The 25,091-nt window shown below is 47.7% G+C and overlaps 1 protein-coding gene across 2 annotated transcripts; it reads right to left on the reverse strand.

The window, feature by feature from the left end:
• Positions 1 to 32: 32 nt before the first annotated feature.
• On the reverse strand, positions 33 to 23,710 carry Brsk1 (BR serine/threonine kinase 1). Of its 2 annotated transcripts, none has more exons than XM_021657319.2 (19): positions 23,384 to 23,710; positions 21,770 to 21,864; positions 21,557 to 21,642; positions 19,720 to 19,860; positions 15,072 to 15,188; positions 14,950 to 14,983; positions 14,798 to 14,866; positions 8,624 to 8,770; positions 8,142 to 8,173; positions 7,608 to 7,778; positions 6,837 to 6,934; positions 6,459 to 6,618; positions 6,220 to 6,280; positions 5,444 to 5,813; positions 4,988 to 5,036; positions 4,770 to 4,893; positions 3,974 to 4,172; positions 2,450 to 2,539; positions 33 to 694 (listed from the first exon to the last, which is right to left on the reverse strand). In XM_021657319.2, exons 1-19 carry the CDS (start codon positions 23,511 to 23,513, stop codon positions 537 to 539), a joined length of 2,331 nt encoding a protein of 776 aa, XP_021512994.1. In that variant the 5' UTR covers positions 23,514 to 23,710; the 3' UTR covers positions 33 to 536. The 2 variants fall into 2 exon arrangements, with proteins under 2 accessions (XP_021512994.1, XP_060223110.1); XM_060367127.1 differs by having other exon boundaries at positions 21,553 to 21,642.
• Between the last annotated feature and the right edge of the window lie 1,381 nt (positions 23,711 to 25,091).

Here is a 25,091-nt window from a genome sequence, read left to right on the forward strand (position 1 = left end):
CTAGGAATTGAGAGGCCAAGGCCAGCCAGGTGTCCCTGATCAAGGCTATTTATTTTTTGTTGTTGTTGCCGCCGGCGGAATCAGACACAGACGCAGGCAGGATCACGCGAAACCAGAATTCCTTCCAGGAGAGCAAATCCGTACAGAAGGTCGCAGGGGAAGGGGAGAAGGACCTGGTGGGGAGGGAGCAGGGGCCCAGGAAGGGGAGTGGGGGTTGGGGATGACACAGAGACAGAGGGCCCTGTCCGGATCTGCTAAGCCACCCCCATCCCTCCCCCACCCCACCCGCAGAGATCGATCAATAAATAAAATAATAAATTAATCAATAAATAAATAGAAACAGCTCCCGCCCCCTTTTTGCCCTAGAACCTCCCCCCATTGGGCAAGGCGCTTAGAGCCCTATCCCTGCAGGGCAAGGCCGAGTTTTGTGTCCCCCCTCTTCCCAACATACTCCTTGGGCCTTATATACAGATTCACAGTAGGGGGGCAGGGAAGGGGGGTGGAGGGGGCTCCCCTCCTTCCCTGGCCCCCTGGGGTCAGGGTAGAGGGGTTCCATTGGTGGCCAGGAGCTTCTTGTCCTTAGGGGGTCCTCGGCGGGGAGAGCTGCTCAGATCAGGGTCAGGGCGGCCTGGTGGAGGCTGCAGACTTCGGGGTGGGGTGGCAGCAGGCCGTGTCTGGGCTCCGTTCTTCTCATCTGCAAAGGAAGAAGTAGTTTTGTATGGGCTGAGAGGCTGCTTACCATAGTCCCAAGCAGCCAAAATTGAGATGCTGAGCCCTTTTGCAGTGGCCCCACTTTCTGAAGTTGCTTTTGTGAGGCCTTTTGTTGCAGCAACCAGTAGTCTAACTAATCCTTCTGGATACTGACACTTTGTTTTGAGAGGTGTTCTCTGAGTTAAAGGGTTTTTTCAGCATCCTTGGTTCCTATCCACATGTTGTCAATGACTTCCTGCCCTCCATGTGTGAGACAATCCAAAAGAGTCTCCACATACTACCAAAGCCACTCAGGGAGGCTGTGGTAGGTTGAATAACGGCATCCCCCATAGATGTTCACATCATGAAGTTGGGAACCTGTGAAAATGTCATGTGTTGTGATTAAGGAAAATCCCTGTGGGTGGGGAGACTGCCTTAGATTATCTGGGTAGACCCAGTTTCATCACACAAGTTGTTAAATGAACCAGTAATGTCAGGGGCAGAACAGTGCTACTGGTTCTGGAGGATGCAGCCACAGGTGAAGGGAGGAGCTGCAAAGCAAGAGAGGACAGCTATCAGGAAGACACCTTGACGTCAGCCTGAGCATCTCACCTCTAGGACAGGAGGATGAAAACCTCCTGAGATGCGCAAAGTTGGTGGAGGGACCAACTTTGAGATCATTTTCTAATGGCAGCCATAGGTAATGAACCCAAAGTCAAGAATAGCCCTGTTGCAAGTTAAGTCACTAGTGTCCTCCAGTAGCTGCTATATTCATTGTTGGATTTTATTCACTCGATCCCTTCTATAGGGAATGGAGTCAGAGGGATGCCAGGCTGATTTCACTAGGCTTCTTGTGTACCTATCATGCTCCTTTCTTGCATCCTACAATAGAGCCCAGCCCATTTTTGTTTGTTTTGTTGGGTTTTTTCTTTTTGGTTTTGAGACAGGGTTTCTCTGTGTAGTCTTGACTGTCCTGGACTACATTTGTAGACCAGGCTGGCCTTAAACTCACAGCAATCTGCCTCTGCCTACCTGAGTGCTAGGATTAAAGGTGTGCACCCCCATGACCAGGTAGAGCCCACTTTTTTAAGCAAAGCCTTCATTCACTTAGAGCTCTCATCTTTTAGGTCTGGTTGCTGTGGCAAACACATCTTTACTACAGGCTAAATGTTGTATAATTCATATGCTGAATCCATCATCCCTAAGTCAATGGGGCCTCTGGGAAATGGTTAGATCTTGAGGGTAGAGCCTCCATATATGGCATTAGCTACATCTGAGCTAATGCCCTGGTCAGTTTATGTTATTCTCTTATGGAAATCTGAATGAACTACAACACCTCCCTGAAGCCTGGCCTCTCCTCTCGCCCCTGGTTTCTAGATGAGAACTATGTCCTTCAAGGCCAATGGCTTTTGGGTCCTGCAAAGAGGGCCACCAGCCTATCCTATCTCCTGGTTTTAGCTTAAAGGTTGTGCCCTGTCCCTAGCCCCAGGCACACCAGGATGACTGGTCACTCTCCCACAGGGCTCTGCAGCGCCATGTTCTATTGTTCACAACATGGGCGCCCCTGTCCTCAGAGGGCCTCGAGGTTGCTGAGGGATCCTTTTTTAGACCCCAGCCTCCCCAACAGTGCAGGGGAGGCCTCAGCGAGACAATGGCCGGAAAATCCAAGAAGCAGGCTAGCCTGCGAGTGGCAGAGAGACCGGAGCTTGCACCTGGTCACCCTTGAGGTGTGCCCACCACCAGCAGTTCCGTCACCCACCTGCCAATGCCTGCACGGAGGGCTGGTCGTGCGTGCTCAGCAGCTGTGCCTGGATGGTCTCTACCACTCGCTTGAACCGACGGCTGGGACCTGGGGAAAGATGGGAGAACAGGAAACACAGGGACTCAGAATGAAAGCAGACAAGGTCACTACATGAAGCAAGACTGTCCTCCTGGGCTGGAGAGATGTCTCAGAGGTTAAGAGCACTGTCTGTACTTCCAGATGTCATGAGTTCAATTCCAGGCAACCACATGATGGCTCACAACCATCTATACTGGGATCTAATGCCCTCTTCCAGCATGCAGGTGTACATGCAGATAGAACACTGAATACATAAAAAACAAAACCAAAAACCTGTCCTCCTTTAAGGGTTAATTTTCCTGACTCTGTTGGGCTCTGCATCGATAACTGGTCCCCACATGGATCTCCGTGTTGCACTTAGGAACACTATCACACCTGGATATCTTCATTTTAATATAACAGTAGCTGTTGGTTTCTATTTATATAGATATTGTTGCTCATTTAACTTTCCTTAAGGATGTGAAGGAGAAAAAATATAAAAAAAAAAAAGTGAAGGGCTGGAGAGATGACCCAGTGGTTGAGATCACTGGCTACTCTTCCAGAGGCCTTGAGTTTGATTTTCAGCACTACCATGATATCTCACAAATATCTGTTATTCTAGTCCCAAGGAACCTGATCCCTTCCTATGGCTTCACTGGGTACCAGGCACATGTGATGCAGATATACAGGAAGAAAAAAAAAACCTGCATACATAAGATAACTTTTTTAACATAGAAAAAAAAGTGAAAGAAAAAAAAACATAAAACAAAAAAACAAAAAAATAAAACACAGAAAACCTTGGACTGGCAAGATGGCTCAGTGGATAAATGCACTTGCTGCCAAGCCTGACAGTCTCTGGGATCTACAGGTTAAGAGAGAACTGATTCCCACAAACTTTCCTTTGACTGTCACCTGACTGTTGTGTCACACACACACACACACACACACAGTGCAGCCTGATTTAGAAACTCATAGAGCAAACTCATCTCCTGATCATAACATGTTAAAACTGATGACAAAGAAAGCACACACACACAAATACACACACATATTTCCAATATTAAAACACAGGAGCCAATAATTAGAAGCAAGACATCCCTATGTTTTTCCTCTTGATTGGTCATGGCTGCTTGGAGTTAAAATTTTGAGGCTGCAGCTAAGTTTAGGAAGAACTCCATGGATAGACTGATGATGTATGCTCTGGGTAGGGCACTGATACTTACACTTCTAATAGAAGATGAAAAGGTGACACAAAGTACTCTATAGTTTTTTTCCCTTTGTAGAAATGAGTGATTACTGATACCCATGAAGTAACTTTTCATTATACAGGTCCATGGAAAGATAGAAAGGAAAGCACACAGGGGAAGGGGCGCACATTCTGTGCTCACTTCCTCTTCTTGATGCCCTCCTGTGCTGATATTCTAATTTAGAGATCTTGAATGCCCCGAGGCAAGAGAGACTCACCAGAGATAAGGGTAAAGGTGACAGAGTAGATGCCACCTCCACTGCTGCCATCTCTCCGGGGCGAGGGCTCTGGACCCTCAGAGGAGCTGATGTCCACTTGGAAGCGGACAGGCTTCTGGAAGACGGAGGGGCCACCACTGGCCTTGTATTCAGCCCTGAAGCTGGTCTGGGACAGCACACTGTGACTCAGGCTGGGGATCTAGAGGGTAAGGATATAAGGCACAGATTAACCATTCTACATCTGGCTCTGGACAAGGGACAAACCCCATCAGCCAGTGGGGTGAAAGAGTAACAGAGGAGGCCTTGGGAGGACCCATTGCCTGCTGGCACTTCCTCTGTGTCGTCCCTCTGCCCCACATTCAGAAGAATGAATCCTAAAAAAATTCATGTTGTCTCTGATATCTATGGGATAGTCCCACGTTTCTGAACCATATGAAATACACTTTTCCCTTCCTCTACAAGTCACTTGTCTTAGCAACTGCAAATCTCATCAGCCCTACAGCAATGGACTGTGGGACTGGTAATAAACAGGAAACTACTGGGAAAGGTCTTTACTTGTACCACCCTCAGATCTTGTGACAAGGCATGGCAGGCAACTCACTCATCTTCCACTGTTTCTCAGGAACTTGTTACTTTACCACTTTTAGGCTTTGGGCCCAATAGTATGTTTCTGCCTCCCTGTCCCAACTTTTGCTGGAAAACTACAAATCCCATGAGTCTCAGAAGGAAGTCAGGCCAGGGCGAGAGTGTTAGGGGGATGTAGCTTTGTAGTCCATAGGAATGCCAGGACTCTCACCGACAGAAAGGCATGGACAATGTCCGCTTTGATGCTGCTGAGAGGTTTGTCCTTTAGCACAAGGAATATTTGTTCTTCTTTGTCCAAGGAGATGAAGTTCCCGAACCAGGAGCGTTTTGCCAGCCTGAGTGGAAGGGGATAGAAGGAGGAGGGTCAGGAAGGCGCTAAGAGACAAGTCCTCTTGGTTCCCAATTAGTTCTTTCCCTTGTTGAACTTACTCGGGAGAGGATTCTGGTGTTAAACTGGACATCTCCTCAGCGGTGGGGACTGGTTAGGGATGGGAGAGAAAGTAGTCAACAATTATTTATTATTTATCATCTATGGACTTCTCAGTTCAGTCATCTCCCAAATGGATAACCCTAACTCTAGTAGTCAGATCTGACCCTTTGGGATAGCCAGCATGGTTAGACCACAATCCTCAGGGTAGGGCGCAAGCCTGCATGAACCAATAAGTAGGTGATCCAGGACCTGTCCCCATCTCCTCTTTCCCGAAGGCTGCCTTGTTCCTCCAAACCTTATCATGTCTATTTTCTATGGGACTTGGGAAGATGCCTCTTTTTTCTATCTGGAGACTCCAGTGGAGATTTCCAGGAGAACAGACCACTAGCCCCGCTTCCCCATATTAGAATTCAGCCGTTGGCAACCCGAGCCCAGCACCTGCCGAGACCCCCTACCCTGCATCTTGCGCCGGTGGAAGCGAGGGGAACCCAGGAAGCTGTTGCGGATGGAATTGAGACGACTTCTCCAGGCGGCTCCCCCAACACCACCGCCTGGGCTGGGAGGTGGCGTCGTTCCTGGGGTCCCAGTAGGGCTGGCTCGAGGCGTGTGCAGAGGTGAGTGCAAGGGGGTTCCGCCGGAGGAGCGTGGGGAGCCTGGTGGCCCAGGCAAGGGCGTGGAACGGGCACTGGGAGGAGGTGGCTGCTCCCCAGCGCCCCCGCCTCTTGGGCCCCGAGAAGGCAGAGTCTGTGTTTTGGAAGTTGGGGAGCCTCCGCCTCTAGCCTCATCTCCAGCCCCTGGCTCCGGTGAGAAGGAAAAGACCGGACTCTGTAGAGGAGCAGGATCCGGTGTGAGTTCGGACTACAATTCCCAGAGGTTTGGGGAGTACTACTTGCTTAGACTTGCTGGGGAGGGTTGCGAGAGATGCTGGGAATTATATTCCAATCAGCCTCACCCACCCGCAGGATTTGAAGCACAGGCATTGTTTTCAACCACCACACTAAGGCTGCAACGCGAGAGCCTAAGCAGAGACTGGCACACTGAAGGTGCTCAAAGATCTTCTGATAAATGATTAACACTCCTTGGACATACTACAGACCCAATCGTGAGAAGACAGAAATGGGGTCTTTGATACTTCTGGGGCAAGAATGCCTCCTGGAATTGTATTTTCTGTTACTCATTTTTTGCTGAACTCTCTCAGACCTGTCTTAATTCTATGAGGGTCTAGCCTTACCCTTGGGCTGCTCAGAGGGCTGGAGGACAGACCAGTGGAAGCTCCACTGACGCTGCGGGATCTGTTTACAGGATTAAGAAATATATATCTGAGAGAGTTTCAAAAAGTTCAGATGTTTCTTCATTTCCATGTCCTCCCAGATGAGGGAAGAGGAAGGGGAGGTTGATCAGGGTCTAGAACGCTCTGATCCCTTTTATAGTCTGGGACTGAAGATACTTTCAGAGGGGACAGCTTCTCACCTCTGACTGTGCTGGGCCATCTCCAGGGCCCGTCTGGTAGGCACTGGGGAGCCACCACTGCCAGCATCTGTGATGCTCAGGACTTCCATGGACTTCCTCTCTGGCCTCCTCTTCCCGTGTCTACTCAGCATGGGAGAATCCACACGCTTCCGAGGTGGGTCTGAAGGGAGAGAGTTATCAACCCACTCAGTCGGTAAGTTTGTCCAGCTATAGATGGCATATGTACAACTGCCTTGTAAACAGGTGGGGAAAACCAAGGTCCAGAGCTGAGAGAGGTTCCTACAAATGTCTAGCTGTCTAGAAATAGACTCCCAGAGCCACAACTGGGAGTGTGAGCTCCTCCCTCAGGAATCTGAACTGCCCAATCTGCCTTCTTACCAACGTCATTCCGAGGAGGCAGGTCCTGGTCTTCACAGCTGGGGTATCGCTCTTTCCGATCCAAAAGCAAATAATAGATCATCTTTTCTTGGTTTTCCCTGAGACATGGAAGAGGGACGTGGTTAAAGGGGGGGCTAAGGTCAGAAATTAGTGCCCAGGGCTAGAGAGATGGATAAAGGTGCTTGCCACTAAAGTTTAATGATGTGAGTTAGATTCCTGGGACCCACATGGTAGAAAGAGAGAACCAAACTCCTGCTAAATTATCCTCTGTTTTTCACAAATGTGCCTTGGCAAACATACCCCCTCCTCCCATATGTAAATGCATGTAAATAATGGGAAAAATTTATGTAAAATAAGGAAGCTTGTGTCTGAATGAGACCCCACTCCCTCCCATCTGCTGTGGTTGTTTGAATTCAGGCCACCTAGTAAGTAGATCTGCCCCTAGATCTATAGGTACAAGTCTCAACCCCAGCCCTCCTCCCTCAGACACAGGTGTTTAGGTTTTATTTCTCTTCTCGGACCCAGAATGCCTTTTTCCCACGTCTCAACATTGGCTTCCTATGGTCCAATGCACAGCTTAAGCGCTTAATACTTTCTCGGTGTGTTTACAGATTGAAATTGCTCCCGCGCACCAGCTCTAAGCCACGCCTCTATTTTTGTCAGTTCTCTAAGACTGGACACAGCACGCCTCCTTCAGGCTGTTTAAGGAACTGCCACACACCATTCGCCCTGTGAAATTGAGGCGCCTGAAGGGATCTTGGGAGCTCTTACTCTTCGCTTCGCAATTCTCGATGCAGCCTTTCCCGGTCTCTGAAGCAACCCAGAGACGCCATGCTCTCTAGAACATCAGGGTCCAGTTCTCCATTGGAAGGCAGGCTACGCATGGCTACCCTGCGGCCTGGGGCTGGCTCCAGGCAAGGGTCTGGTTCATGTTTCCCGCCCCTGGAAGGGTACAGAAACACTTTAGAGAAACCAGCATCCGTAACAGAGCCTTCATCATCCTAGGCTTAGGCCCCATGCCCAGACTACTCCTCCCAGGATCTGGAGAGTCTGGATCCCATCTTTATTGCAGACCCAATGAGTCCTGATGCTAGTTCTCCACTCTTTGACTCAGAATCCTGGGCTCCTTGTTCCCTCCTCTCTCTAGGCCCCAAGCCCTTTCTTCAGCTTTGTCCTCCTCTGCTAGGATTCCATCCCATCCCACCCATCAGGAACATGGCATTCCACCATCCACCTTTCTCTCTATTCTGGCCCTGATGTCCTACGTCCCTCAGGTGCCCAACTGTTCAATTCCCTCCTACTCACAGGTACCAAGGATGTTTCTGAATTTGCTCCAGCTGTGAAGGGGTGAGTGACAGAGAAACAGCAATTAGGTCATACACAAACAGCAGGTGAGCAATTAAGTAAAATTAATTAGAGTTGACTCTGGGAGGCCCCTGAACCATCATTCTCCAACCAGAGGCCGGATGACATACTGTTATAAGCACCTGCAGACTGACCATTCTTAGACCCTGGGTAATAGTTTTCTGCATGCACAGTGCCAGCACCTTCAACCCCTGCCAATGCCCAAATGTGCCATCCCCAAGGCTTGGGATTCCTTGGTCCAATCTTGGATTGACTGCTTTCTAAGTTAAGTTTTAAGTTTTGCTGGATTTTGGACTTGCAGCTCAACCAGCAACTCATTCAATCCAAGAATTACAGGCAGACCCCACAAACTTGTCCCATGACTCCCTTAGGAATCCTGTCATCGCCAGCACTGTTCATCTTCGCTAGTCACTTCCTCTTACGCTGAGCCTTTTCTCTGGCTCCACTTCTATCATCCCTCTCAGGAGGCTCTGGCAGTCTGGAGGAATGAAGTGTGGCATGTGGAAGACACCTCGTTTCACCTTCTCCAGCAGCTGGCGCAGATTGTCGTCATCAAAGGGCAGTGCCCCCTGTCAAGACATTGTCGAGAACTCAGCTCAGTGGTTCTCAACCTGGGGGTCGTGACCCCTTGGTGGGGTTATAGGTATTCACTAGCAGGCCCAGTTTATGTAGTTTGGGGGATGGAACCAGAGCAAGCAATCTACCAGGTAAATTACATCCTTAGCCTTGAGTCGGTCTTTAGGGCAATGGTTCTCAATCTCTGTTTTGCAACCCCTTTGGGAGTCAAATGACCCTTTCACAGGGGTCACCTAAGACCATCAGAAAAACACGGATATTTACATTACGATTCATAACAGTAGTAAAATTACAGTTATGAAGTAAGAATGAAAATAATTTCATGGCTGTGGGTCACCAGAACATGAGCAACTGTTTAAAGATGTGCAGCATTAGGAAGGTTGAGAACCACTGCCTTAGGTGGAGCTTAAAATTAGCCAGGTGACCACAGGAGACCAACAGAGCCAAAAAAATCTGGGCCAGGGTAGCCTGCAGAGACCAATACTCCAAGCAAGGACCATGTATGGAGTGGACCTAGAACCCTGCACAGATGTAGCCCATGGCAGCTCAGTCTCCAAGTGGGTTCCTGAGTAAGGGGAGCAGGGGCTGTCTCTGACATGAACTCAGTGGCTCTTTGATCACCTCCCCCTGAGGGGGAGCAGTCTTAATAGGCCACAGAGGAAAATAATGCAGCCAGTCCTGATGAGAACTGATAGGCTAGGGTCAGACGGAAGGGGAGGAGGACCTCCTCTATCAGTGGACTTGGGGAGGGGCATGGGAGGAGATAAGAGAGGGAGGGTGGGGTTGGGAGGGGCTCAGGGAAGGGGCTACAGCTGGGACATAAAGTGAATAAACTGTAATTAATAATAATAATAATTTAAAAATATTGTCCAGGTGCAGTTCCAAGTACTAATGATGCATTCACACATCTCACCCTCACTCTGAGCACAAGGGTTGAAGGTGACACTTAATATCCTCATCTACAGGGCTGGAGATGGAGACCAGTCAGTGGGGTGCTGGCCTAGCATTCATGAATCCCTGGGTTCAGTCCCCAGCACCAGTGCCTACAACCCCAGAACTTGGGAGATAGAGGCAGGAGGATCAGAAGTTCAAGGTCATTTTCAGTGATATAGTGAACCCAGAGCCAGCCTAGTTGACATAACCCACTGCCACAAACACAAACCACAATTAAAGCAAAACCAAACGGAAAAACAAAAAAAGCATCAAACCCAAAGTAACCTTCACTTTTATGAATATTTATTTTAAAAAAATTTTTAGTGATTTATTTTTATTTTATGTGCATTGGTGTTCTGCCTGCAAACATATCTGTGTGAGGGTGTTAGGTCCCCTGGAACTGGAGTTACAGGCAGTTGTGAGGCACCATGAAGGTGCTGGGTATTGAACCCAGATCTCTGGAAGAAAAGCCAGTGCTCTCAACTGTTGAGCCTCCTCTCCAGCCCCAATTTTTTTTATTTTTATTTAGATTGTGTGTGTGCCATATGTATACAAGTGTTCTTGGAAGCCAAAAGAGGACATTGGATCCCTTAGAGCTGGAGTGAAAAGCATTTGTGAACTGCCTGGTAAGGGTGCTGGGAATTGAAATCAGGTCCTCTGGAAAAGCAGTAAATGCTCTTAGCCACTAAGCCATCTCTCCAGTCCACAATCTTCATTTTTGATGAGGAAATTAAGACAAAAGAAGCTCAGCAGTTTGCCAAAGCCTGTTCAGTTAGTAAATATGTAAGTGACATAGTAGAGATTTGCAGGAGAGAAGTACGTCTCTAACATAACAAAACAAAACCCATCACTGCAAATTTGAGGCCAGCCTGGTATACAAAGTGAATTTTAGGCCAGCCGGGGCTACATAGTGAGACCTTGACTCAAATGAACAAACAAAATGATAAAAGAGAGGTGAATTCTATGGAGTTGCAGTTCAGTGGTCGAATGCCTGCCCAGCATATACCATTTCCTAGGTTCAGTCCCCAGTGCTGTGGGAAATTCCACTGGAGGCTACATTCATCACATTGTAGTTGCCAGGTATGGTGATGCATGCTTGTAATCCCAGCTCTCAGGAGGCTAAGGCAGGAGGATGGATGCACATTCGAGGCCAGCCTGGGATACACAGAGAGTTCTCTTCCAGTGTGGTTTACACAGCAAGACCTAGTCTGAAAGAGATAAGGAAGGGAGAGAGATCACTGGGTGGGGTGGCTCAAGCCTTTAATCTCGGCATAGGTAAATAATAAATAGCTATACCAATAAAACAAGTGAAAGGGCTTGTGGTGTAATTCAAGTACCCAGGAGGCAAAGGCAGCTGGATCTCTATGGGTTCGAGGCCAGCCTGGTCTACACAGTGAGTTCTAAGCTAGTCAGGGTTACCAGTGAGACCCCGTCTCAAACAAATTAACCAACCAACCAACAAACAAACAAAAAGTGTGGTGGCACAATGCTTTAATCCCAGAACTTGGCAGTCAACAACCTCTGTTGGTTTGAGGCCAGCCTGGTCTACATAGAAAGATCTTGTCTGAAACAAACACTAAACAAAGCAAGCACTCAAACACACACACACACACACACACACACACACACACACACAATGGCTGGGATGTGGCTCAGTTGTCTGTAGGGTGCTTGTATAGCATGCACACAGCTATGCATAGGTCCCACAGAATTGACTCTTGTAACCCTAGCACTGGGAGGACGTGGAAGCAGGAAGATCAGATGCTCCAGGTCATCTCCAGTTACATAATGAGGTCAAGGCCAGCCTGGGATATATGAGAACCTGTCTCAAATAAGGCTTGAAATGACTTGGTAGGTAAAGGCATGTGCCACCAAGCCTCTGCACCAGAGTGTGATCCCTGGGACCCACATGGTGAAGGAAAGAATTGCTTCCTGAATGCCTTGAACACACACACCACATACTGTCAATGAATGAATGAATAAATAAATGTTTAAAATGGCTAATATATATATAATGTATATTATATATATATATATTAGAATAAAAGGAGAAACAAATGCAGGTGGGAATGGAATGATGTGATGTTCAGGATTGGGACAGAGCAAGAATGGGATCTGGTCTGACATACAGAGTCAGAGGAGGGCTTGTGGGAGAGATAAGTCTGAGGACTTTCCCCAGTGTTTTAAATGGTTGACTCTGGTATCCAAGAGGCACAGATAGAATGCAGGGTGAAGGAAGATGGGGAGAGGGCGCCTTATTACTGATCTTGGGCTCTGGTGTCTGATGCATTGGCAGTGAGCCTCAGCTTCTTGCCTGGAAGGGATACAAGGATTCTATTGGGAAAGGCTGTGGGACAGATTTAAAAAAAAAATACCAGCCACAGCACAGCTGGTCCTCATTACTCTCGGAAGTCCAATTTTATGTAATCACTGTGAACAGTGAGTTAGTGAGTACTGGAATAGTGAATTATTGCTTTGCTCAAAACCAGCTAGGGTCCTTCTACTGTCTGCTCACAGCCTTTTTCCATCAAGGTCAACCAATCATCACTCTAAGTTGTTTTTAATGTGCTTTTCGTTGCTGGTCTGTTTGCAGTACTGGGAGTGGAATGTGGGATCTCCCATTTACTTTAAAGCTTCACAGTTCTTGGTATTATAATTATAAAAAGGTGAGAGTTAGGTCTGGAGATCTAGCCCAGTGGGTAGAGAGCTTGCCTAACAGACCGAAGCCCTGGGTTCAACTTCCAACATTGTTATCTACCTGGCATGAATGGTGGGAGAAGGAACAGGAGTTCAAGGGCAGCTACATTTTGAGTTTGAGGACAGCCTAGGTTACATAAACTGTTATTTCAAAAACACCTAAAAATTGGATCTGAATCCAGGCAGTGGTGGTATATGCCTTTAATCCCAGCACTCAGGAGGCAGAGGCAGAAGCAGGGAAAATTTCTGAGTTCAAGGCCAGCCTGGTTTACAAAGTGACTTCCAGAAGAGCCAGAGCTATACAAAGAAACCCTGTCTCAAACAACAACAACAAAAACAAACAAACCCAACAAACAAAAAACAAAACAAAACACCACCACCAACCCCCACCCCCAAACCAAATTGCGTCTGGGGAGATAGCTCAGCAGTTAAGAGTACTTACTGCCCTTGCAGGGGACCTGGGTTTGGTTCTTAGCACCCACACGGTGCCTCATAACTGTCCATAATTCTAGTTTCAGAGGATTCAGCCACCCTTTCTGGAATGTTTAGGCACCAGGCAAGCACACAGTTCACAGATATACATGCAGGCAAAATACCCATACACAGAAAATAAAAATAAATAGATCTTAAAAACAAACAAACATGCTCAGGGGAATGGAGAGATGGCTCAGTTGTTAAGAACACATACTGCAGCCTGGCATGGTAGTGCACTTATAATCCCAGCACTCAGGGAGATAGAGGCAAGTGAGTCACTGTGAGTTTGAGGCCAGCCTGGCCCACAAAGGAAATCCAGGACAGCCAAGGATATGAAGATAAACCCTGTCTCGAAAAACCAAAACAAACAAAAACGAACACATACTCTTTTCCAGGAGGCCCAAGTTCTGTTCCCAGCATCCACACTATGAGGCTTATAACCACTTGTAACTCCAACTCCAGGGGACCTGACATCCTCTTTTAGTTCCCACAGATACCCATGTACTCATGTATACACACAGGCACACATAAATAAAAAATAAACCTTAAAAAACATGCTCAGAAGAAAGCTTGCTTTGAGTGACTTATTAATTTATGCTGCATCAGGGGGTTCGTTGGCGGTACAACTCTGGGTCTTCAAAGATGAGTCAACTAAGCGAATGTACTGAGATGAAAGCCACTAATAAGAGCTCCAACCTGGAGGGGCTTATGATAGACAAGGAAGGGAGATAAGGCTTGAAGAATTATGCAACAACATGCACACTGACAACCCAGACCATGGCCAGAAAGAAGAGCACATACCATAAGATCTGACCTGAGGAAAGGGGTTGAAGGAGGGCAGAGGGAGGCTCTGGAGGCTTTTGGGAGAAATAGCCATAGAGCCGAGGATTTAGAGAGGTCTTGATATTCACCAGGTAAACCACAGAACTAACAGGAATAGAGCAATGTTCTAGGCCTAGCACACCAAGCCTTGGGTGCAATCCTTAGCACTGCACAAACCAACTGTGGTGGTACACAGCTGTCATTTAAGCATTTGGGAGGTGTAAGCAGGAAGATCAGGAGTTCAAAGACATCTTTGCCTATATATGAGTTTAAGGCTAGCCTGGGAAACAGGATATACTGCTTGTTCCGCTCTCTATTAGTGGTTCTCAACCTGTGGGTCCTGATCACTTTGAGGGTTTGAACAACCTTTTCACAAGGCTTGCCTAAGACAATGGGAAAACACAGATATTTACATTATAATTCATAACAGTAGTAGATTACAGTTAGGAAGTAGCAATGAAAATAATTTTATGGTTGGGGGTCGTAACAACATGAGAAACTATATTAAAGGGTCGAAGCATGAGGAAGATTGAGAACGACTGCTCTGTATAAAAATCCACACATATGTGGGAGATTTCACAACCGTGGGAGATCAGAGACACACACATACACGCATACCTATACACATGCCTACATTCATGGGATCACACACATATAGCACACACACATATTTAATCATACACACACATATTCAAGATCCCTCTCTCACAAACACCTATATATATTCAAGAAATCACATACACTCATATATATAATGCAATCACACCGCATACAAATATTCAAGAGATCTCACCCCCAACACACATAAATATATATGCACGCCATGCACACAAACACTTATTCTTTAGGAGATGACCCTGGAGGTGAGGATGCATGTAAGGTTCTATGTTCCCCTGGGTGACACTCATACTCTCTCATCTCTCTCTCTCTCTCTTTCTCTTTAGAAGGTGATCCTGGAGGTGAGGATGCATGTAAGGTTCTATGCTCCCCTGGGTGACACTCATACTCTCTCATCTCTCTCTCTTTCTCTTTAGGAGGTGATCCTGGAGGTGAGGATGCACGTAAGGTTCTATGCTCCCCTGGGTGGCACCTACCACAAGCAGGGCAAACAGGATGACTCCACAGCTCCACATGTCTGCCCGGCGGCCATCATACTTTTCCCCCTGAAAGGTAAGGGTGTCATTTCAACTGCATCTCTGTCCCCACTCTGTCCAGTCCCCTTATCTTCCCGGTGCCCCTTGCTCACCTTGATCACTTCTGGACATGCGTAATGTGGGGACCTGGAGAAGGAGAAGGATAAAGAGACAGTGGTATGAGGGTATGAGCCCTGGCCAGGAACTGGGGATGGGGTAGGGGGCTCCCACTCACCCACAGCTGGTCTCCAGGAGGCTGTCCCCCACCTGCAGGGATGCCATACCGAAGTCTGCGATTCGGATGTTGTTTTTCTCATCCAGGAGCAGGTTCTCTGGCTTCAGGTCTCTGTGACTAAGACAAACAGGCAGAGTTCAGCTTTGGATGCTCCCAGGGAAGCTCATCTTCACTCATTCACTCTCTCTTAAAGTGAGATACTTCTAGCAATTTTTAAGGACAAGGCATCATGTAGCTCAGGCTAGGCTTACATTGCTTATTTGGTCGAGGATAGCCTTGAAATCCTGCTCTTCCTGCCTCTCTCTCTCACTTTCTGGGATCTGATTTTCTTGTGTGTGTGTGTGTGTGATGCTACAAGGTCCTGGCCCAACTTGGTCTCAATTTTTAATTAATCCATTTGCTTTACCCTCTCAAGTATAGAGATTATAGGCATATACCACTGTGCCTGGTTCTTCATACTTTTTTTTTTTTGTATATGTGTGTACATATGTTTATGTATGCCTGTGGAGGCAAGAAGTTGACATCTAGTGTCTTTTCTTCTTCTTTTTCTTTTCTTTTTTTTTTTTTTTTTGTTTTTTTTTTTTTTTTTTTTTTTTTTTTTTGTTGTTGTTTCATTTTTTGAGACAGGGTTTCTCTGTGTAACAACCCTGGCTGTCATGGACTTGCTTTGTAGACCAGGCTGACCTCAAACTCACAGAGATCCATCTGACTCTGCCTCCTGAGTGCGGGAATTAAAGGCACGTGCCATCAAGCCTTTGATGTGCTTTTTGAGGCAGGGTCTCTCACTTCATTTGGAGCTTATCAGTACGGCTAGATTGGCTGCACAGCAAATGCCAGGGAGATTTCTGCTTCTGCCTCTCAAGCACTGAGTTTGCACTGCTGTGTCTGTGGTATTTTTACATTTTACAGTACAGGGTTTTTGTTTTTTTTTTTTGTTTCATTTTACTGGAGATCTGAACTCAGGTCTTCACTGTTTTGTGGCAATCACTTTACCAACTGCTCCTCTTTATGCCTTTTAAAAAAAATCTTCCTTTGGCTGGGCATGGTGGCACATGCCTTTAAGCCCAGCACTCCGAGGCAGAGGCAGGTGCTCTCTGAGTTTGAGGCCACTCTAGTCTACAGTGGAAGTTACAGGATAGTCAGGAGTACACAGAGAAACCCTGTCTTGAAAAAAAAAAAAAAAACATCTTCATCTTTTAAAAACACCTAATGTTTAAAAATTACATGTATGTATGTATGTGTGGGCATGTATGTATGTGTGTGTGTGTGTGTGTGTGTCTATATGCATGCCACAGTGTGCATATGGAGGACAGAGGACAACTGTGTGTTCAGTTTTCTCCTTTCTCCATGTGAGTACCCAGAACCGAAATCTTGTCAGGCAAGCATTTGTACCCACTGAGACATCTTGACAGCCCCTACATGTCTATTCATGCTAATTACAAACATACCCCAAGGTGCAGAAGAAAAGAGTATAAATACCCCTGTGAATTTACTCCAGCTTCCCTTATTATCAACTTGGCATGTCTTAGCTCATCTGTGTTCCCTACATATTGACCCCTTGCTGGGGGTGGGGGTTAATTTTTAAAAAGTCCAATGTATTTATTTAATCTAGCTATCTATTTTGGATTTACGATTTCATGTAACTCAGTCTGGCCTCAAACTTGTTATGTGGTTGAGGGTGACCTTGAACTTCTGATCCTATTGCTTCCAGGTGCTCCAATTATGGGTTTACCATGCTGTGCTCAGCTTGAGCCTAGACAGCACAGCATTTTAACTTCTCAAACTTGAATAGATTCAAAGTAAGCCATTTAGAAGTATGTATGGCAAATGTGGAACAGGTTATTTAAATTAATGAGTTACTTAATTATTTAATTAATTATTGTTTGTTCTTTGTGTAGCCCTGGTTGTCCTAGAGCTCTGTAGACCAGGCTGACCTTAAACTCACAGATCTGCCTGCCTCTGCCTCCCAAGGGCTGGGATTAAAGGCATGTGCCACCAATACCTGGCTTTTTTTTGGGGGGAAGGGGTGGTTGTTTGAGACAGGGTTTTACTTTGTATCCCTGATCCCTGGCTGTCCTGGAACTCACTCTGTAGATCACAGTGGCCTTGAACTCAGAGATATGCCTGCCTCTGCCTGCCAACTGCTGTGACTAAAGGCATGTACCATCATGCCCAGCTATTTTTTTTAATGTATTTATTATTTATATAACAATCTGCCTGCACACCAGATCTTACTATAGATGGTTATGAGCTACCATGTGGTTGCTGGGAATTGAACTCAGGACCTTTGGAAGAACAGCAAGTGTTCTTAACCTCTGAGCCATCTCTCCAGTCCAGTGCCCAGCTATTATTATTGTTGTTATTGTTATTATTTGGGGAACATATCAAATAATTTTTTTAACTTTTTTTTTCCGAGACAGGATTTCTCTGTGTAGCCCTGACTGTCCTAGACTCACTTTATAGACCAGGCTGTCCTTGAACTCATGGCAATTAGCCTGCCTTTTCCTCCTGAGTACTGGGATTAAAGGTGTGTGCCACCGCAGCAGAACTTTTTTGAGGCAGGGTTTCTCTATGTAATACTAGCTGTCCTGAAATCCATAGAGATCCACCTGCCTCTCCCTCCTGAGTCCTGAGATTAAAGGCATGTGTCATGATAGGCTTCAGGTAATTAAAAAAAAAAAAAAAAAAAAAAAAAACAAAAAAAAAAACAGAAAACAAACAAACAAACAAAACAAAAACCCTGCTACTCAAAGCAAGCAACTTGTTCCTTCCTCAGAACCTTTCTATTCCTGGACCAAACTCCTCAAGATTTAAGGGTCAAATGTGGAGGGAAATGGGGCTGTAGAATTCTGTAGTTTCTATTTGAAGTGGTCAGTAAGTGGGTCATACCCACTGTGTGGAATCTTGCCCCCTAAAGGCTGTGGTGTTCATTGTCACGGCTTGATACCGTGGCTCCTCAAAAAGGTGTTGAACTTAATTTAAATAATATGAGTTTAGTTGCCTTTTTAAAAGATTTATTTTAGTGGGAGTGGGGGTGATGGAGCATGACTTAATCCCAGCACTCAGGAGATAGAGGCAGGAAGCTGTCTGTGAGTTTGAGGTCAATCTGGTATACAGAGCTACTTCCAGGAAAGCCAGGGGTACACAGAGAAACCTTGCCTAGAAAAACCAACCAACCAACCAAATAAACAAACAAACAAGCAAACCAGAACAAAAAAGGAAAGATTTACTTTTTGTGTGTATGTGTGTGTGTGTGTTTGTGTGTGTGCACATGACTGCAGGTGTCTGGTGAAGCCAGAAGTATCTCATCTTCCTGAAGCAGGAGTTACACCAGTTGTAAGGCTTCAGATATGGGTAGTGGGACTTGAACTTGGACCCTAAAGGCATTACATGTTCTAACCAAAGAAAAATCTCTTTAGCTATGGCCGCTTTTGTTTCTAAAGACGAGGTTTTGGGGGGTGTTTGGTTTTTTGAGACAGGGTTTCTCTCTGTAGCCTTGGCTGTCCTAGATTTGTAGACCAGACTTAAACTCAGAAAGATCTGCCTTCCTCTGCCTCCCTGAGTGCTGATATTACAGGCGTGTACCACCACACCTGGCTTGGCTTAAGACAGCATCTTCCTATGTAGCCCTGGCTGGCCTAGAACTCTTTAAGTAGACCAAGCTGGTATTAAACTCCCAATGAGGCTCCCACTTGTCTCCTGAGTGTTAGGATTACAGGTATGTATCCTCACCGTAAATGCTGCATGCATCATAACTTGTCTGGGCTAAAGGCAAGTTACTGGAGAAAATATCTCTCTATAGGGATATCCATGTCAAAATCATGAACGTGATTCTTACCTCATATCAAATACAATTATGAATTTGAAAGAGATCCCAGGTTTAAATGCAAGAGATAAAACTGTGTAACTTGTAGAAGAAGCCATTGGATAGAAATGTTGTGACCTTGAGTTTGTTTAGGCAGGAAGAAGTGCTGGCAAGATAGCTCAGGGGGTAAGGGACTTGCCTCCAAGCCTGATGACCTTGGTTTGATCCCTAGGACCCACAAAGAGAACAGGATCTGAGAAGCTCCTCTGACCTCCACATGCTCATCACTGAACACATGTATGCACCCTCTCTCACTCAGCAATAAATAAAATATAAGAACACCAAATGCAGAGCTGCATATGGTGGTGCACATCTACATTCTTGCTGAGACAGGAGGATTGCAATGAGTTTGAGGGCAGGCTAGTCTACACAGAGAGGAGCTTTATGAAACCTGTTTTCTCTCTCACATACACAAAGGGGGAAAAAAAAGAAAGAAAAAAGCTGGGGATGTATTGCAAATGGCAGTGCTCACCTAACACTCGTCAAAGCCCAAAACTGTGCACACATACATACACACACACACACATACAAACACACACACTTAAAAAAAGTCCTAAAATTACATAGCAACCATGCACAAAACTGAAAATGTATTTAAAACCACTAAATTGTACACTTTTTCAAGAGGGTAAATGGTATGGTCTGAGTTACAATACCAGGAATTTTAAAAAGGTTAGGGGTGAGGGCTAACCACATGGGTTTCTGCTCAGCCCTTCATGTGGCTGTGGGGACCAGCCTCATGTGCCACCCTCAGCCATCTCTCCCCTGTAGCTGTCTGCTCACCAGATGGAGTAGCTGTGGCAGAAATCCAGTGCTGACACGATCTGACGGAAGAACTTCCGGGCCTCCTTGGGTGTGAGTCTCCCTTTTTTTACCAGGTAGTCGAATAGTTCACCGCCAGAAACGTGCTCTAGAACAAGGTATCTGAAAGACACAGATGGGGCCGAGGGCTGCAAGGGGCATGTTGAAGGGCCAAAGCCTGGTTTCCCTTTACTGAAGACAGTGAAGCCCCAATTCCCACCATCCTCTGCAAGGAACAAAGTTCAACTGGGAAAGAGACTCCAATTGCCACAGGCCTCCAGGAGAAGTGATTCTAATTTCCACAATCTCTAGGAAACCAAAACTCAATTCCCACTAGTCCTGGGTAGCTTAGATTTCCAAGGAAACTCTTGGTTGTTTTTTGGAGATAAAGCAGTTCCTTTGGCACCTGAGGTCAGAAACCACAATTCCCACAAACTCTAAGAAATAAAGACCCTGCTTCCATGAACACATTCCCCCACCCCTCAGGCCAAGCCTTTAATTCTCACAAGCCTGTGAACAAATCCAAGTTCTCATTCACTTTTGGTCAGTAACAATTATAGTGTACATTAAAGAGAAACTACAACTCCCAACAATTCAAAGTCAAAACAAAACAAAACAACACCCCCCCCAACTCCCATAAGCCTCTGGGACATAGAGAGTCCCAATTCCCATCAGCCACCTGGATTCTAGAGACTCTAAATCGCATCAGTCTCTGAAAAATTAAACCTCCAGTTCCTATCAGCTCCCAGGAAACAAAAAACGCGATTTCTGAGCTGTTGGCTGGCTAGATTCCCATGTGAAGCACTAACTCTCATGAGCCCTCTCTCAGCCCTGATGGAGGGGTGGGAGCGGTAACTATTAATTGGTGGAGACAATGGCTTCTCCTAGTCTCCACACCTGGGGAGCCTAAGGACTATGACTCCCATGAGGAACTGGGGCTGGGCCCTCCTTCCAGCCCAGGAAAACCTGTCCTATCAATCTGACGGATGTTGGAGTGGCTTTACCCTACATACTGGGGTGGTTAGGGTATGTCTGTGAGAAGGCCTGTCCCCTCTCCTGCTGTCCAGTCCAGCTGTTCTTTGGGCCACCAGAGTCTGGATAAAGAGTCATTCTCTGAAGCCCAGACGACTTACCCCACCCCCTCCTTAACCTGGTGGTAATGGACTTTGTGATACTGACTCACGACTCCAGAGGAGGCCATTGTTGGGGTGGCCAGCCCTGGCATCAGAAGTGATGTTGGAATAGGAGAGACCTCAGGTGTCCCAAGAGTGGGAAATCAGAAGGACTCTTTACAAGGCTAATGCTAACTCTAACTTCTTAGGAAGAAAGGAGCAGTTACTAGGCTTGGTGGTACAGGCTGGTAACCCCCACCAGTTACGCATAAAGATAACAAGAAGCTCAGCTCTGTCCTCCAGTTGGGACCACTCTGCTGTACTGTTAATACTATCAGGACCCAGTGTGGATTGCAGGGTGTTCCTATACCCAAGAGAAGGACGAGGCATTCCATGACCCAGCCTAGCAGTTTGAATTTTCTTTACTTTGTCCCAGTCACAAATAGCTCATTCTGGCCTCCTACACGGCTATGTAGCTGAGGATGACCTTGAACTTTTGATGGCTCTGCCTCACCTCTCTAGGGCTGAGATTACACATCCAGTTTATGCAGTGCTGGGGGCTGAACTCAGGACACCTGCATTCTACACGAACACTCTGCCCAACTTGCCCTACATTCTGTTTCTATTTGAACTGTGTCCCTTTTCTGGACCAGTCTCTATGACATGGAGAGGGGGCAGAGAGGGGCTGGGCGTCTATAAATACCTACAAATATTTCTTGTTCTCGTAGACGTCGTGGAGCTTGAGCACATGTGGGTGTTCAATGAGCTTCAGGATGGCGATCTCCCGTTCCACCTGAGGGGGCCAGGACACAAGAGAGGGGTCAACATGACCTCTTTACTTTTCCCTCTGCACCAAAAGACACTCCTGCTACAAACATACACACACACACACACACACACACACACACACGTACACACACCTTCATCAGCACCGATTCCGACAACTTCTCCCTGTTCACGATCTTGACGGCAACCTTCTGGCCTGTGATGCAGTGGACTCCAAGTTTAACCAGCCCTGGAGATTGGATTTAAAATATGGGGTGTTTTCCTGGATCTTTTCCCAGCTCTTAAGTTGTCAAAGCTCCCCCACCCCCAAAACCCCCAGCTTGACTACCCTTTTCTTCTTTCCTGAAGCTCCTGCATTGAACTGATAGCTGAGAGACCATTCCTTACAAAACACAACTCCCTGCCCATCCATGTTGTCCACTTCTGTTCCTTCTGCCTATCGCCCTCACCAGCCTCCCTTGGCCTTTCACTTTGACCCTCTGGCCTTCTCCTGTGTCTGTCCAACTTCCTTTTTCCAAATTTTCTTTCTCTCAACCAGCCCATTACTCCCTTGGATTCTCTGCCTTTCCAATTTCAAAGCCCCATAGTCTCACAAAGAATACACTCTCAAACTTGCTTCTTTCACAAGCCTTCCCGTCCTCAATTCCTTTCAAACCTTAACCCTTCTATTATCTTTAAAGGAAAGAAAACAAAAAGCAAAAAGCACTCTTAAAAAAATAGCTGCCATGGTCAAAGGCATGCAGATTCCAAAGGTTTCCAACAGCAGAGATCCCTGACTAGTCCTCAGAGTCCGAAAAGATAGTTAAGCACCCAGAGCTCAGATATGTGCCCTACCCTCTTTTCTCTGTCCCAGGAATCCAGATTTCAGCCCTCTTTCCTCAGACCCAAGAGTCTTGGCCCCAGCCTTTCTCCCTCAGATCCAGGGGTCCAGGTTCCTGACCTCCCCACCCCCCTTCCAGAGTTCGTGAATTAAGGTCAACGACGCTTCACACTCTTAGTACCAGGATGTAAAGGTCTGGCCTCCCTTTCCTCTCTTAGGCTGGTAGCTCAGCCTCATAGGGAGGGACCCAGGACTCCCAGCCTGGAACACTGGAGGTCGGCTCCCAGTTCATCTAGACCCACTGCCCGGAAGGAGGTGGTTGTGGCCACAGTCAGCAGTTAGCATCAACCAAAGATAACCCTGCTTTCCAGGGCCATTCCTGGGAGCTGAGCTTCCTACGGTCCACTTCTCCATCCTGTTTCCCCACTGCAGAACAGGGAGAATGCGGTCGACCTCACACACTAGGGCTCCAGCATGCTTCCCAGAGCGCAAGTGGCTCCTTTTAAGCCTGAGACATGAAAGCAGCCTCTCCCAGGATGCACGCACCTCCACCCTGCCTGCGGCTGTACTGCAGCACCAGCCTGCCTCAGCTTGCAGAATCAGCCTGGGGGGGGCCCACACCCGCAACGGGCCTACTTGCCCAGTGCTTCTAGGAGCCCCTCCAACATCTGCCCCATAGGGTTATTTGAATCACAGGAGTCCAGACCCCTACTTCTCCCTCGGACCCAGAAGTCCCAGACCCCTGCCCTCTCGAGGACCCAGAATCAGACTCCCTACATCCGTACACGTTGGGCCTTGTAACTCAGGACCCAAGCCCCTTTTCTATGAGGGACCCAGAAGTCTGCCCTTTAAATACCCATGGTCCCGCCCTCTGCCCGCTCCTGTACCCCGCCCCCGCCCCAGGTGTCTGCTTAGGTTCTAGGCTCACCTGTCTGTCCTTTGCCCAGCGTCTTCTCCAGCCGATAGGGGCCCACATATTGGGCGTGCTGGGGTGGGTGTGGGTGTGGGAGGTGGTAAGCGGGGGAGTCCCCGCCACCCTCCTTGGACCCGGACGACATGGTGCCCTTGGTCCCGGCCCGACCGGTTCCCCGGCAGCCCCCCCTGCGGCCCGTCGCCCCGTTCCTCCGGTGGGGGCCGGCGACACCTCCGTCCCGGCCCCCCCGGTTGCTCCCCACTTCTCCGGGGGTCCCCAGGGGGCTGGGCTGGGCCCCCCAGTCGGTGGGCCGCAAAGCCGGGGGAGGGGGGGCTGCCGGGGGGGGGGTCAGGCCCCTGGAGTCAGCATGGCCGGGGGGGCTGCTTTGGCCCCCCCTCCCCAGCCCGTCCCTGACCAGCCCCTCCCTTTCTGTGCCTCCCCCTGCAGGGGGGGTCTGAAGTGCCGGGCCGGCGGATGCTGCAGGCCGAGATCCCCCCGCCCCCCCACGCGCCCTCTCTCCTCCGCCTCCTCCTCCTCTCCTCCTCCCCCCCCCCCACCACCTCGTTCTTTCTCTCCCGCACGCTGACATCACCATCCGGGGACTCCCGGCCCTTCCCCACGGTTAACCCTTTCGGAGAGGGGAGGGGGAGTGGCAGGGGGCGGGCCTGGAAGCTGGACGGATGGAAAGGAGGTGGGAAGGTGCAGGGTGGGTGGACAGATATTCGGATGGTTGGATGGATGCTAGAGGAGAGGGATGCCTGAAAGGATGGAGGGAAGGATGGAGAGAGATACAGGACCAGTAAACAGGCAGTAATGAAGGCACAAAGAGAAGTCTGACTGACATAGATGGGAAGATGCAGAGTGGCAGAGACAGGACGGGGGAGGGACAGAAGGGCCGGAGGGAGGAAGGGAAGAAAGGAGGGAGGATTAGGAGTTCAAGGCCATCCCAGCTATACAGTGAGTTTAAGGATAGCCTGGATTATGTAAGAACGCCCCCTGACCTCCCTACCACAAAAAAAAAAAAAAAAAAAAAGAACTAAAAGGGGCAGATAGGAATAGGAGACAAACAACCAGATGGGATAAGGAGACAGAACTGCAAAGGAAGATGTAGAGAGAGGGGGACAATGGGAAACAAGAAATGTCAAAATGTCAGGTGTCCAGGTATTCACAGGAGGAAGGAAAGATGCTATGTATGGCTTAGATGGGAATAAACTGCAGGGTGCAGTATCGGGGATGAGAGGGTGGACAGAGGATAAAGGAGACAGAAATGGAAAAGGGAAGACTTTGGGGAGTTACAGACCCAAGTGTGATCTATTTCTCTATGTCTTCTCAGATCAACACTCTGTACTCCTTGGGCAAAAGTTCCCATTATTATCAGGCCTACACGACCTGCTATTGTTTTTAAGACAGCGTCCAGCCCAGGCTGACCTCAAACTATGTGGTTGAAGATGACCTTGAACTCCTGATCCTCCTGCCTCTGCCTCTGCCTCTCAAGTGTGGGATTATAGTCCCGGAGAGATGATTCAGCAGTTAAAAGCACCAGGCTGCTTCCTGAGGACCCAGGTTTGATCCATCCACATGGCAATTCCTGGTCATATGTAACTCCAGTTTCAGGGGACTCTGGCTCCAGGGCACCAAGTACACATGTGCTACACAGATATATGCACAGCCAAACCACCCATACACATAAAATAACTTTTAATTCATTTTAAATTGTCTTAAA

The sequence above is a fragment of the Meriones unguiculatus genome, chromosome 14, assembly GCF_030254825.1.
Source record: "Meriones unguiculatus strain TT.TT164.6M chromosome 14, Bangor_MerUng_6.1, whole genome shotgun sequence".
Lineage (NCBI taxonomy): Eukaryota > Metazoa > Chordata > Mammalia > Rodentia > Muridae > Meriones > Meriones unguiculatus.

Coding starts and splice junctions, on each gene's coding strand:
- Brsk1 (XM_021657319.2), bottom strand. CDS start 23,513: ATGTCGTCCGGGTCCAAGGAGGGTGGCGGGGACTCCCCCGCTTACCAC. Junction 14,984..15,071: donor CTCCTGGAGACCAGCTGTGG/GTGAGTGGGAGC, acceptor CTCCTTCTCCAG/GTCCCCACATTACGCATGTC. Junction 4,894..4,987: donor ACACCAGAATCCTCTCCCGA/GTAAGTTCAACA, acceptor CCTTCCACTCAG/GCTGGCAAAACGCTCCTGGT.